General features: G+C 41.1%; 1 protein-coding gene across 6 annotated transcripts in view; it reads right to left on the bottom strand.

Annotated features, from left to right (window-relative positions):
- Positions 1–1,835: 1,835 nt before the first annotated feature.
- Positions 1,836–14,665, bottom strand: part of znf800b (zinc finger protein 800b) — a 31,679-nt gene continuing 18,849 nt past the window's right edge. For all 6 annotated transcript variants that reach the window (XM_044186312.1, XM_044186317.1, XM_044186313.1 and 3 more), the window contains 9 exons: positions 13,832–13,927; positions 11,224–11,367; positions 8,657–8,837; positions 8,277–8,466; positions 7,881–8,043; positions 7,035–7,399; positions 5,590–6,750; positions 5,278–5,391; positions 1,836–4,806 (listed from right to left, as the gene is read on the bottom strand). In XM_044186312.1, coding sequence (XP_044042247.1) covers positions 5,290–5,391; positions 5,590–6,750; positions 7,035–7,399; positions 7,881–8,043; positions 8,277–8,466; positions 8,657–8,837; positions 11,224–11,367; positions 13,832–13,927 — 2,402 coding nt within the window. In that variant the 3' untranslated portion in view covers positions 1,836–4,806; positions 5,278–5,289. The remainder of the gene's footprint in view (positions 4,807–5,277; positions 5,392–5,589; positions 6,751–7,034; positions 7,400–7,880; positions 8,044–8,276; positions 8,467–8,656; positions 8,838–11,223; positions 11,368–13,831; positions 13,928–14,665) is intronic.

Consider the following 14,665-nt stretch of genomic DNA (forward strand, 5'->3'; position numbering starts at 1 on the left):
ACATGAAACACATGTATTTCAGGCATCGAGTCTGCTTAACCCGCCCGCACCAAATCATCGTCTAATCGCACCACTGTCGGTCCAGCAGAGTGCACCCATTCAATCAAGTTTATTACTAATCAATCGGTAGTTTCCACAATAGAGGGCTTTGGTTATTTGAACACATTAAGTCATCAAAATATGCTCACACAGGCGTTGCGCCACGCTCTTAATTGCCTGAACTTCAATCCATTTTTACTGCGCCCATTGATTCCCCCCTTGTAAAACCATAGCGCCGTGGCTCTTTGTGGTGAGTGGAATTAAATAAATGAACCGCATCCCATCTGCTGTGTAATAACAATTTGATAAGCTTGTGGGGAGTGAGGAACCAGGCAATCGAAACAGACCCGGGTGTTCCCTCATGTGACAATGTGGAAGATGTGCGCAACATGTCCAATTTGTGGCTTTTACCGCTGCGGCGGAGGGTGGGGGGACGCGGGGCAATGGCGCCATCTCTTGGCAAAGGTCGTGTAATTGTAAGTGGAATAGAGCAGGTGGGGGTCCTCCAACTGAAAATGGCAGTGCAGGAATTGTCCTTTGTGGCACTTAATTCTCAGAGGCACATGTAACTAAATACATTTACTGTGTAGTATAGTACTGTAGTACAGTTTGGAGGTACCCGCACTTTATTAAAGTGTTTTCATTTCATGCTACTTTGTAAAAGTAGAGAGTTTCCCCTCCAAAGAGTTTCCCCTCGGGGATCAATAAAGTATTTCTGATTCTGATACTTCTACTTCACTACATTTCAGAGGGAAATATTGTACTTTTTACTCCACTACAAATCTGACAGCTGTAGTTACTGCTACCACTATTCACGCATCAGTTACAATCATCTAATAATGTCACATAGCATAACACTCACAGGGGCCTCGAGTACTTTTACTTTTGATACTTGAAGTACATTTTCCTGATGTGTCTTGCATACTTTTACTCGGGTAACATTTTCAATGCAGGACTTTTACTTGTAATGTGGTATTTTTACAGTGTGGTATTGCTACTTTACTTAGTAAAGGATCAGTACTTCTTCTACCACTGTAAACTGGAGATCAGCTTTTTATCATGAGCAGTTTTGCAGATCTGTGACACTGGTCTAAAGGAATACTGCTGCGTTGGCTTCTGATGTCTGGCCCAGCGGACATCGAGGCTCCTTTGAGGGTCTACAGAGGGTCCCCAGTAAAATAACGGTTAATTCATTTCTTTAAGTATTTGGTTGCATCATTACCCATGATGCAACCATCTTTTGTCAGATCCTCCCTGCCTGGGAAATGCCCATGTCTTTTAAACATCACGTCCATTTGAGAAATAAAAAAAGATAGTAAGTGGACCTTTGAGTGGATCATATTTTCACGCCCCCCAAAGCCAAAGCAGAAATATCCCTGATGACATCATCATCCTCCAAGCCACAATAAAGATAGACAAGATCCTTTCAAATCGGACACTTAGTTAATACAAACGTGTGGCTTTAAGCTGTTTCTGAGTTTACAGTTTACTCACACTACCAAAAGATATCCTGCACTGATTCTTTTCACTATGGCTCAATATGCACTGAAACACTGTCTCTTATTGACATCCCCATCATAAATCCTACGTCAAAAGAAATGACATACTGCAGCACAGGAAATAATGTGGAAACTAGAAATCTCAAAAAAATAAGTGAAAATGCAAATGTCCAAAGAAGCAGTTCCTTCGAAGGCAAATGAAATCTCCTCTCTGCAAATGCAGTAAACAAACATGATTGATGGAAGTATGACTCATATCTGAGGACACAAAAACGAAGCCACACAAAACTCCCCCTCTGAGGTTTGAAGCAGTACATTTTTATTTATTAAGTGGTTGGTTTTAACATTCTTGTCACATCTGAAAGGCTTCTCTAACTCTTCTCAGGTTATCTAGAAGGTGAGTTTAATAGCATATTACAACTGATGATGAAAGAAATTACAAGAATTAGAAAAAAGAAAAGTCCTAAGAGTCTCTTGAGGTTTGATTCCCGTTCTCTTCTTGACACATTCCAACAAAAACCTCCTTCATAAAGGAATGACATACAAAAAAAGACAGCTAATTGTGGAACAACACAAACTTGCCTCAGTATTAAACAGTGACAGAGTAGTAACTAGTCCGACATGTTTGAAGCATATGGTCAACCAACAGTTAAGTACAAGTCAATAACTATTGTGACTATTATAACTATTATTTATACCATCCTTGTAGGATGAATCCATATATACGTTTTCAAGACCTTGTTGCGGTAGCGTTTTCAGTTAGAAAAATAAAGTTTGGTCTTTCCTTTTTTCTGGTTTTTGTTCCATTTCATGGCTTTCTGTTTGAACATTAAGACATTTCCACATTTGGTCTTCCTCAATCATTTCCTCCCAACTCATGTGCCAGTGTTTCAAAGACTACCTCTGGGTGCTGTTAAACAAATGCAGCCCCCTTAAGTTTGAGTACATGAAAGCATATTTTGAATGGAACTGATGCAGCACACACTCAAAAATTGAGATTATATAAGGTAAGGTTAAAAAGAAAAGTTGACAAAGTTTATTCGAATGAACCCCTGCATTGTTTGTTAATGGAACGAAAAGGTAATGTAAACTTTTAAGTTTGGAGAATTTAACTGTTTAGCTTACCAGGGCACGTAGCCCCCCCCCCATCTTTACAGCTCCCACATTTTGGCCTCTTATAATCTGAACTAGCACCACAAACGGTAGATTCCCAACAGCTGGTGTCAATTCAAACCTGTTACACCTGCTGCTCAGGCACTACAGTTGAGACAAGTTGCCAGTCTGGGTCTGAGGACTGATTTCTGAAGTGGCCTAGGGTCGGCTGTTTGCTTAGTGGCAAGCAAGATGACGGTGGTCAACGATATTTCACTGAACATAGAAAATAAAGTCTTCCAGTTAATGGTTTCTAATATCTAAAAGCAGTGCGGCTGTTAGTGTAACACCAAAGGCAACCTGTCTGCAAAACTATGAGTTCAAACACGCATTACTCCATAACAGTAAGTGCAGCCCTCGCTTTCCTGCTCACTGTAAATTTGATTCTCACACATTAACATAAGTGATTTAACATATAGGGGGTAATAATGGTGTTAATTTGATAGTCTGAATGTTTTGCCTGTGGTAGCACACCTTAGAGTTAACAGTCGAACTGAGCTGTTATATTCAAAAATAACCCATATTTGAAAGCAAATTAATCTAAAGCCAATTGGATTTAATATTTATTAAGCATCCGTAAAAGTGTTATATTATCATTGTATCACCTTGTATTGTTTCATATCATCATAATTATGTCATTTGTGGGATTTTTGTTATTTTGACGGTGTCACATTTTCCCTAAATTGTTGACTCAATTCAGAACATAACTCCCTCAGTTCAGACGGATGTCTTATTGAAGCCTTGCTTCACATAGTCTGGTTATAAGAGAACCATCAGGCTATTACTGGGACTAATATGTTAGCTAATATATGGAGGCTATACAGGGTACAGTCAAAGTAAAGGAAACACCCTTCACAAATGTTTTTCCGCAGGCAGTCCAACAAAACATAATAGTAATATGTAAGAAAACACAATTGATCACTTTGAAATTGATAGAAGAGGTTTTTAAAAAATAAGCACAGACAATTTTCAAGGAAAACTGCAAAACACACTTTGGGTTTTCCCTTACTTTGACCATACCCTGTGATTAATGAGTATTTCATCCTCTAATACAAGACTCCAGCTGCTCTTGGTCCCTGCAAAGCAGATCCAACTGGTTATTAAATCAGACTATGGAACGCTTGCATGAAGAATATTACAACTGGAATTCTGATCCGTTTGTCTCTCAGTAGCAACATTTGCATGAGAAGATAAAGGTAATTTTCAACTCTAAGGCAAGGAGCTAGCCTTCTGAAGACTTGCAGTAGAACCACTTTGGGTGCGGCTTTTCTCTCTGTTAGACAGCAGGACACAACAGTCCTCCAGTTGTCAGTGGGAAAATGTCAGGGAAATGAAGGGGAAGGGAAAAGTAGGGGGTGAAAATGTATTTTCTGTTGATCTGTCGTAATGTTGAGCAAGTGGTCTTGAATATATCAAATTGTTAACATCCTCAACACACTATATAAGGGGTGAATATACATTCATTCATCTTCAATATAAAAGTTGAAGATGAATGGATTTAAAATGCTAACAGCCAAGAACCCAAATAGGTTTTGTGTATCTGTGCAGGACTGAAAGGGTCAAATCAAGTTCTGCTTTCTCCCAAAAAATAAATTAAAAAATCAACAGTTTGTTTCCAGTCTATTTTCTGTGAAGACCACAATCCAGTTCTTATTCCCTCCCTCTTTCTTACACACACACACACACACACACTTTCATAGTCTACCTTCATCCTTTTGCTAAAGGCTGTTGACAGAGAGCAAAGCAGTACAAATCAGTCATCTGTATTTGGATCTATATTTACACACTGTTGTAAGTAAATACGGATATATACACAGTAGTAGTGAATCTGCTATTCACTACAGTCTCTCCATCGATAGCAGCACCACCGTCCAGCAAGCTGTCTGGCTTCATAATCAAACTATACAGAAAAATGTCAGATTCCAACAATATATTTGGTTCTAAAGCAAAAGGAAGAAATCCTTTGTACTTCACTCCTCCATCATGCTCCGTTGTTCCTTTTCTTTGTTTCCTTCATCTCCCCTCTGCACTCGTTCCATTCGTCCATTATTTTTCCAATTGAAACTTTTGATTCGCTTCGTTGTTAGCGGCTTGCTTATCCATTATCCCTGGCGGACTGTGAGGAGAGAAGGCGAAGAAGAAGATGAAGAAAAAGGATGGAAGAAAGTGTTAATAAATAAGCAAGATGCAGGAAAAACAGACAAAGAGGAAGCAGAGTGATACACACAGACATAAGCAAGAGGGAGAAGGTAGGAAACAGCTGGTAAACGTGCTGAGCGGTCGATTAAAGCCTGCAGAATGATTGTGGTTTGAGGAATGGTCTTCTACTACACAAACATAAACACACACCTCTCTTACCACAAAGGAAACTCATATATCACGCACACAGACATTCACAAATTTTGCTCAAGTGCACACCACACAGCAGCGTCTCTTTGTGGTTTCTGAATACACCGCTGCCACAGAGAGAGGGAGGGAGAAAACAAGACGGGAAGAAATCCAGTGCAACAAAAGGAAAACAAAATGAGAGGAGGACAAGTAGAGTGGCAGAGTCCTTGTACAGTAGGTAAGCCCTTTGTATTCTTACAGTGTGTGTGTTTCACCAGACCAGGGATTTGGAGCGGGTGCTGACTCCTTTCCTCCTGTTGGCTGCTGCCGTTGCTGCATTACGATGACTTCGCTTATGAGACTCTAGGTACAGCTGACGAAACAATTTAAAGAGAAGATCATTTACTTTTTAAGCACTAAATCCACACAGTATACAGATAAATGCTATTGAGGTTTCATTACAGTTACATTACAGGAGTTAAACTACTAGTTTAGACATCTTTAATACAACAAAGGGCACTGGGAAAAGTCTACAAAGTGTTTTTAAAAAGAGTAATTTAAAATCCAATACCTTCTTTGCAAAGGCCCGTCCACACTGGTCGCAGGCGTGGAGGGAGAAATTCTTGGTCACTCTGACTTCAGTGGAGGACGACCCTGTACCACTGCTCTCCGACTGGACGTCGTGTCGTCGGGTGTGTGGGGTTTGGTTGCTGGGCGAGGTGGTGGAGGAGGAGTTGCGTTGGTGTGTGTGTTTTTCACTGCGGCGGGTCAGTGGGGGGCTGATGGGGCGATGTTGGTGGGTTTGCTGTCTCTCTTGCTTACGGGTGACAGGAGGGGACGGGGTGAATGCTGGCGATGAGAGGTCCTGCTGTTTCCGAGTGACGGGGGCAGTTGGCGGGGCAGAGGAAGAGGAGGAGGCTGATGTGGTGGCTGGGGGAGCTGTGGAGCACTCTTGTTTGCGAGTGACGGGAGGTGAAGGAGAGGAGGACGACGACGAAGAAACGTGACGTCCGTTCACTTCCTCTTTGATGTTGCCACTTGTCCTCTTGTTAGGGTTCGTACTGTTGAGTACTACCTCAGCTAGCCTCTTCACCGCCCGGCTCTCCAGTTTGGGCATGATCTTGGCTAAGTATGCAGATGATTTCTTGTGGACCACAGTCACATGACGCAGGACGTCACGTTTGCGACGTGACTCGTAGCGACAGAGGGGGCAGCGGTAGAACTTAATGAAGATGTCGTTGCCATCCGTGTGCAGCTCAATGTGCTTTGTTAAGTTCTGACGTGAGCTGAACTGTCGCTTGCACAGTTTGCAGAAGAGCTGCTTGAAGTCAAAACCCACTGACAGTTTGGTCATTTTGGCGGGCACGCCAACGCCGCACATGTTGCCCCCACGCGAGGATGATGAAGATAAGGGCGATGTAATCTTTGGGCTCGACGGTGCCTCCTCCTCCTTCACCTTCATGGAGTTGTGTGCCACAGAAACACCTTTAGCTGTCCCAGTGCTGTCACTAGGAGACGGGGCCGGACTACTGTCAATGTCCTCGTCCTCCTCCTCTTCTTCATCTGAAGGTTCTATTGCTTCCTCTTTCACTCGGATATTGTTGCTTGGGCCTAAGTTAGCGCTGCTACTTGGAGTGGCTGCCGTAGTAGAGGAGGTTGACGTGGTAGTAGGCCTGTTACTTTTGATGCTGTATATTTTGTGGACAATACGCATGTGTCTCTTCAACATGAGCTGAAATGAACAGAAAAAAATTAAAGATCAGTTGATACATGTTCCTCCTTTAGAAAAAGCATGATTATACATATATTTTCATATATTTATTGGTTATATATTTATACTGTTTTTAGCCCTCTCCATGTGTGGAATTCCCACAATTAGGACAACCCATTTAAGATAATAAAACACCACCCACAAGAACAATTTGAGAGTACCTCTTGCTGCCAGCACCTGACACTATTAAGATGCCACAAGCTAGAAAAGCTTGAAGCTGCCAGTAGGGCAACAAACAAACAAACCTGAGAGCTGTAGTTCCTCTTGCAGAGCGTGCAGCGACATGAGGCCGGGGCCGCTTGTGGAGAGGCTGGGAGCTGACTCTGAGGTTTGGACTGGTTTTGGTTTGAAGGCGTTGTTTTAGAGTTCACAGGGGTGGACTTGGAGTTGCTGCCACGTGTTGGAGAGGCATTGTTGTTCTTCCTGGGGGGGGTGACTTCTAGAGAGAAGGACTGGCCAGGCCGCGAGGCGATGCTGGGTGTGATGGTGTCCCTCCGTAGACCGCGATGCACCTCGTCAAAATGACGGCGTACGTTGGCTTTAGTTGCAAAGGTTTTGAGGCACACGGGGCAGGATTTTCCAGTAGGTGTGCTGAGAGTCCTTGGCCGACCTCCAGCAACAACAACAATAATTATTATTTCTTATATTTCCTTTAAAAAGTAAAAATTTTAATGACTTCTATAACAAACAAAGCAAACACAAAGCAAAAATACAACATATCACATTTTTATTTGACAAATTACATACTAACGACTAAACCTCAGCTAAATACTTTTTCCTCCAAAAATGAATACTGAGAATTTTAGAAATGCACAGTTTTAACTTATTTATATGCTAAACAAAAATCTGTTCTTCACTTGTACATAACCACAATTTGCAATGCCTCCACATCCAGCATGCATGCATACAACCAAGTACTGACTTTTTTGTTTTAGATTATTTCAGGAGGTTTGTTGGATTGGTTCTACACTAATTATTCAGCTAAACCAAATAAAATTATCAGCATGACCATTACGTTATTAAAATTATTCTAACATTTTACCATAAGTCAACCTTTTTATGTTTTCATTGTAATTTGTATCACCTCTTACCTTTCACCATAGAGAGCAGGCTTGTGGGAACTGTACGTGTCTCTGTGAACTTTCGGAGCTCTTCCAGTTTGGTCTGGTGCATTTTGCGGCAGTGACGCCTGATGCTGCGGCGTGAGTTAAAGTCCTGACCGCATAGACAACAGGAGATTGTTACATCCTCAACCTGGATGGGAGGGAGAGAACAAAGAAGAGAGAGACTGACTGACTATGATAAACAATGTGGAAAATTAAATCATCATTTTATCATTTAGCATATGAATATGCAACGTGTCTCAGCAATGACAGGTATTTCTGAAATCAGTTTAAGATGTGCATGCACTGACTTTTGTTGGATACTCACTCTGAGCACCCACACTTTACAGTCACTTGTGCTTCCTGACGTGTCCAGTCACCTACCCCACTAGTGGACCCCTCATCTTCATGCTGTGGCTGCTCTTCTTTAGCCTCCTCCTCAGCCTCCCATCTCCTCTGTCCCTGATTGTGTCCCGGGCTGCTGTGGCTATCTGGCCCTCCAGGCTGGCTCGGCTGGTTGTTGTCCACACCCTCCACTGGTTCTCCTTCCCACGCTACCGGGCTCTCTCTGGCACTGTGAGACACGTTGAGACAAACAGTCAGAGACTAGGAAAGCCTGGGAGTAGCCTATAATCCCATTCACATGAAGAAGTCTATAGAAACCACATCGCACAAACTGGATTTGTGTTGATGAAGCATGTAGTGTTCCTCTGTGAACAACTAACCAAATAAGTTACATTTTAATCCATCAGGATGCCACCTACCTGGCTGTGTGCGATGGATATCTAGCCAACTCCTCCTCTGTGGTGAGGTACTGGAACACAGCCTTGGTAGTGGTCTGAATGGGCTCCAGTCGGACAACATAGTCTGGCCGGTTGACTCTGGGGTATATGGCGTCCAATAAATCCTTCATGGCTACACTTTGTCTGTCATCACCCGATGGACCTAGAGAAGAACAATCGTAAACATAAATGACATAATTTAAAATAAACATTATAGTAAATAACATTGTTGTAGTAGTAGTAGTAGTAGTAGTAGTATAGATTAGTATACATTGTAGTAGGCAACATTTGATCTAGCTAATGTTAACAATATAAGCCAATTGTTTTTTGGTAATGCAACATAACAGGTGTGAGCTTGCCACAGCATTGTAGTTAAACATCCACAAAATTCGGCCTTGTCTTACTAGCTTTTTGACAGAACATAGATTTGAATGCAAAAAATCCTAACTAGCAGGATGGTAACACTTCACCTGAGTCAGTTTGTACTCAGTGGAGGTCCGAGTGTAAAATTTAGAAACACTCAAAATACTTAACATCTAGATTTTCTTTCTAAAAAAGAAAGAAAATAAAACATTAAGGGTTGTGGGAGAGGACACAAGTTGGTTGTTTTATTCCCCACTACTTTCACTTGACACTACTATAGAGCCATGTTTTGATAGTAGGTATAACCCCCCTGGAAAGATTTTAATTGGTGGAAAGTTATCCTGCTCATACAGTGTATGAACATTCATTTAGCTGTGAAGTCATCATCTGACACATGGCAGTTTGGCCTGATGGTTAGCAAAATCATCCAATTAACCAAATGACTGAACTTTAACAGCCAAAGCATGTGCATCAGCAGCCTATGAACAAAGACAACAAAAACATGCTCTCAAAATGTCTTGGAGCAAGACACTGAACCCCAGCCTGCCTACTTCTTGTGGCAAATTGTGCATGGGCGTCAGATAAAAGCCCAAAAATCTAAAAGGCAACACCATCTCAGAGAGGCCGTTCACCCTTTCTCAATTGCTTCTTCAATTTTCTTTTGTGTTGCTGAACAAATTTAAAAATGCTCACAAAAAAGGCAAAATGGAGAAACGCTTAATACAGTTAGAACGTGGATGGATTTGTGTAACTCCATTTATGCACTGAAAAGATGAGGGTCTAGGGCTACAAATCATTTTCTGTTTGTGCACTTTTGATTTGGCACATATTATTATCCGCACAGAGCTTTCTTTTATAGTGAATACAATTATTTTGCCTCTCTAAAGCCCCCTTGATGTGGATATTCCTCTTTTAGTATTTGAGCAAGTTTCTTTCATAAAATTCTTTACAACAGGAGATGAAGAGAAAATGGAAAGAGAGGAATTTTAGGCACAAAATAGACCACAAATTATGACTGAAGACTGTACAGGTCTAGGTTGTCTAGGTCAAGGCTGTATGGTGAAAAATTAAGTGTTCAAAGAAAACCATTTTGTTTATCCAGTAACCACACAATTAATGCCCAGTGTCTCAATGGTGAAACACAGACACCAATTAAGTAATTTATCAAAATAACAATACGATACATTTTCAGCCACTGCTAATGGACTCTTGATTGAGAAAAATTAAGTCACTGGTGCAAGAAACAACTTCATTAAGACCACAAGCAGATGAAAAGAAGATAGTGATGAAACAAAGTTCTTTTTGACAACAGCAATCATTACAGTGGATAAAACTGAGAACAATATAATTGACCGTTTGTGTTGAGATTGATTTCTCTTTTAGTAGGAGATAAGAGGAGAGTTTGGAAATGGAGAAATTACTTGAAGAGGCTCCTAGGCTTCATCCTTTCCCTGAGTCTCCTACCACTTCTAAGGACATGGACACATACTGTGGCTAATGAGAAGAAGATAAAACACAAAATGCTGCAAGATCAAAGTTAATTTCCTTAGTGATATGAGAGGCGAGCAGAGGAGGAACTGCGCTTTGAGTGAGAGAAATGATTGACGGGTTGAACATGTTACAATGTGCATGTGAGTTTGTGCGAGCGTGTGTGTGTGTAAAAGAATGAAAGAGTGCTGTGTACAGACAGAGGATATGAGAGGAGAATAATGAGTAGGAGACAGGTGGTGTGAAAGAGAGAGAAGAAACCTTGGGAGTGACAGAATGTGAAAGTAAAATGTGGAGAAGCCTGTGGAGACGTTGAAGTGATCAATGATTATGTGCATAGGTTTATGTGTGCGTGTGTATGTGTTAACTAAACTAGGTGTGTATGGGTGCCTAGCTCAAGTCAGTTTGATCCCTGCCTTGTTCAGGGAGTCTGTTTGTGTGATCTGTACAAGTTTGCATTTAAAAGTCCTCAGCATGCACAAAAGCTCTGGCCCTGGGTCTTGAGTTTGTGTGTACCTCTTCTGCCTATTGATTTTATTATTGAGTTTATGGGCATTTGTGTTTTTTATCTTTTCTGTTTTTTGTGCTTTGATTTTAGGACTTTGAGAGTGTAGCTAAGTTTTATAAATGTGTATGTGTAAGTATACTGGATGTGTTAATATGTGTGCGTGTCTGCATGCCCATATGTTGTCACTAACCGTCGGGTTCAGGCAGCCGTGATAGGCAGTAATACTCTTTATGTGTGATGAGGTTGGGAAGGCCTCTGAACAGACTGCGACACAGTTTGCACTCGAAGATGGTGTCCACCTCCCTCAGCAGCATGTGCTTCAGCTGGCTGGTGCCTGCAGAGCAAAAAGAAAAGCAGTGATGATTACTTCCAGTGATTTTGGGGAGAATTATAAGACATATGACATGTACATACAGAATACTGTAAAATGTCATCAAACCCCTAATCATGATAGTGTTAGAAAGAAGCCTTGCCAAAGGGGGGAATTTTTGTTGCCACCGGCGTCACACTGCTGTGAAGCTCCACCTAGCAATGCCCAAGACCTGATGGCTCCAGGTTACCTTGGCCATGGAGTGTGTAACAATTCATTGCAAAAAATTATATTATATTAATTAAATTATATTATATTTCTAGTCTTGTAGTTATTAAAAAGAAATCTGCAATGTTGTATACTGGTGGGGAGCCCAGTTTCAGGCTGATAAACTGCACATTCTAAAAACAAGACTTGCTTCAATACACAGAAATGTTTAAGCAATTTATTACGATCTTATATCATACAGATCAATATCAATACGAAAACAGGGGAAAACAAGAGTTAAACAGAGAAAAGAAGCGGATGAATTCCAGTCTGTATAAAAAGGCCTGTGAGGTAAATTTGCCTCGTCCCAATAAAGATCTTGTTGTTGTTGTTGATACTGCTACCTTTGCGGCACTGCTGTCATCCCCTTTACCTTTTCCATCATTGTCATCAGCATGCTGATTCACATGTTCAATTCAATTTGTCCATATGGAAGTATTCAGTGCTCTGTTGGTTAATCTGACTCATACTGTATGTGTACACAAAAAGACAAACTCCTCTGTCTATGTAGCAGCATGTATTGTATGCTGTCGGACATTTTACTCACACGTGTGTGCATGCATGTGTGCACAAACAGACACACACACGCTTCATGCAAAATCACTGACTAAACACTGTTACGGTGACTCACACAGATGTCTGTACCTGCGCAAGTATGTCTCTCACACACACACACAAACAAAACATGCATTGTGTCCTCTCATTTGTCACATTTTTCCTCTTTCAGAATAGTGTTCCCCTGGCATCTATTGCTCTTTTGCCAGTGGCTCAGTAAAGATGCAACCGTGGTGTGTTGTAGCATGACTGTATACCACAACAGCAGGGAATAACCACGCTGATCCATCACAGTCTCAACCCTTGAAGGAGCTTTGGACGTCACGCTAAACTCAACATGGCTGGCTCAAAACATGTATGAACATGTAGACAATAAGAGAAAAAGCAGCAGTGTTAAATTCGCTATGTCTACTTTGCATACTACGATAGCTCTTGTATAAGGAAGTGGAACTAATAAAGTCTGCTGCTGTGTTAATGCAAAGTAAGGCTGGGACGATTCAACGTAATCGATTATGGAAATACATCAATTTGTATCTCGTGTGTCGACGCGTTGCAATGAAGTATGGCTGCACCTGGTCTAAGCATGGATCCTCCCAGAGAAGGAGCTGCAGCATAAAAACCTCGCCCACAATCTCCCCTCACTCTACCCCTCATGTGCGGTCTACTGATAGTCGCACATGCTCTGCAGAGAAACACACAGAGAGAGTCTCCTTTTTATGTAGGCCGACGTATGCCATTTTTTTGTAAAAGCTTGTAAGTGCACCGGTTGGTGCCGATTTCATTTGGTGACACGTTGGTTTCGATCGTTTCGATAGGCGACGTCATTAACAACAAGCCTCCTCCACACGCGGCTGACCTGCTGTTGTGAAAATGGAGTTGGGGGGGTAGTTTGTGAGTAAACACTAAAATACACTAGAAATAGGGTAATATATTAATTTATTCTTTCAAATATTATAATATTTTCAATAGGCATTTTTTGTTGCAGAATAATGCCCTACTTTTGTAACATTTGTTTGTTTTTATGAGAAAATGATATTGAAATATGAATGAGACAAGTTTGTGATATTTATTTTGGATAAATTAATTGTTATATTAACCATGTAATAAAAAAATAATCTTTAGAATAATTGCTAAATAAGTCGTTAGATGAATCGACTAATCGAAGAAATAATCATTAGATTAAATCCATAAAAAAAATAACCGTTAGGTGCAGCCATAATGCAAAGCAAGTATTTCCTGCTACTGTTTTACATTAAATGCTTCCCACCGATGAACAACTGGAATGCTTTTTTTGTGAATCTGCTACAGGAATACATTCTTATACATTCTTCTAATTTTTCTTGACGGTTCAGTTTTAAATATAGCAAGGAATAAAGACGCAGACACATGTGAGCTTTGTTGGATGAACCTCAAACCTCCAACATTTCATCAATCTAAGCAAGGGCGTAGGTTTTGTTTCACATCGGGGGGGACTCTGTAGTATGGTGAATTTTTATGCACCAATTTGTGCCTTTTCTGCATCCATTTGTGGTGGAAATGTCTTTATTTATGTAAGGAAAACACAAAATTCAGGCACCTATGAATCTAAGGAACAACCAAGCAACGGTGTCATTTCTGTCTGCGTCATAATTTAAAAATTAATGGATAATAAGAAAAACACACAGACCTGAACGGAAGCATTCAATTATCTGCTGAATCCCAGACTTGGAGGTCTGCAGAGGCTGCTGGAGCAGAGGAGGATCTCCAGGCTCCACACAGAGACCTAGAGAGAGAGAGAGAGAGAGAGAGAGAGAGAGAGAGAGAGAGAGAGAGAGAGAGAGAGAGAGAGAGAGAGAGAGAGAGAGAGAGAGAGAGAATTTTTTTATCAAAGCCAGAATATAATTACATCTGAGTATGACAGTCTTTGAGAAATACACCATCACCTGAGAATTCTGGGGACCTGGTAAGACACAAAGTATATTGAGGTGTGCTTGACAGGGACACACAATCACAGTCAGACAATGAGGTCTGTATGGGACAGTGATTCCCTCTGACCTCATTACCTCCTTGAACGCACACGCACACACACACACACACGCACACACACATACACACTAAAGGATGGCTATGAGAAAGCAGGTCATCTATCTTTTCCTTCCAATTTCAGTATATCATTAAATATATCCCTCATTCCTTAGTTTTATCAAAGATGTGATCAGAAAGGAAATACCGGGTGAAAACATTAAAAGATGAATGAAAAACATTTCTTCCAGTTTCAATCTCTCGGTGATGCTTGTTCAGAGGACTACAGCTCAAGTGGGGCTGTTGGCAAACATGCAGAAGCATGCTGACGACAAATTTTTGTGCTTAGTCCAAAAGTGTTCGGAGCCAGCGCAGCATCTGATACAGCTTGGGTGTCACACAGTGCCACTTTATCAGCTAAAACAGGAACGTGACCAGGAGGAAATTTATCATTGTGGATTAGAAAATGTTTTGCTTTTGTCGACCCCAATCACCAGGA

Source organism: Siniperca chuatsi, linkage group LG23 (assembly GCF_020085105.1).
Source record: "Siniperca chuatsi isolate FFG_IHB_CAS linkage group LG23, ASM2008510v1, whole genome shotgun sequence".
NCBI lineage: Eukaryota > Metazoa > Chordata > Actinopteri > Centrarchiformes > Sinipercidae > Siniperca > Siniperca chuatsi.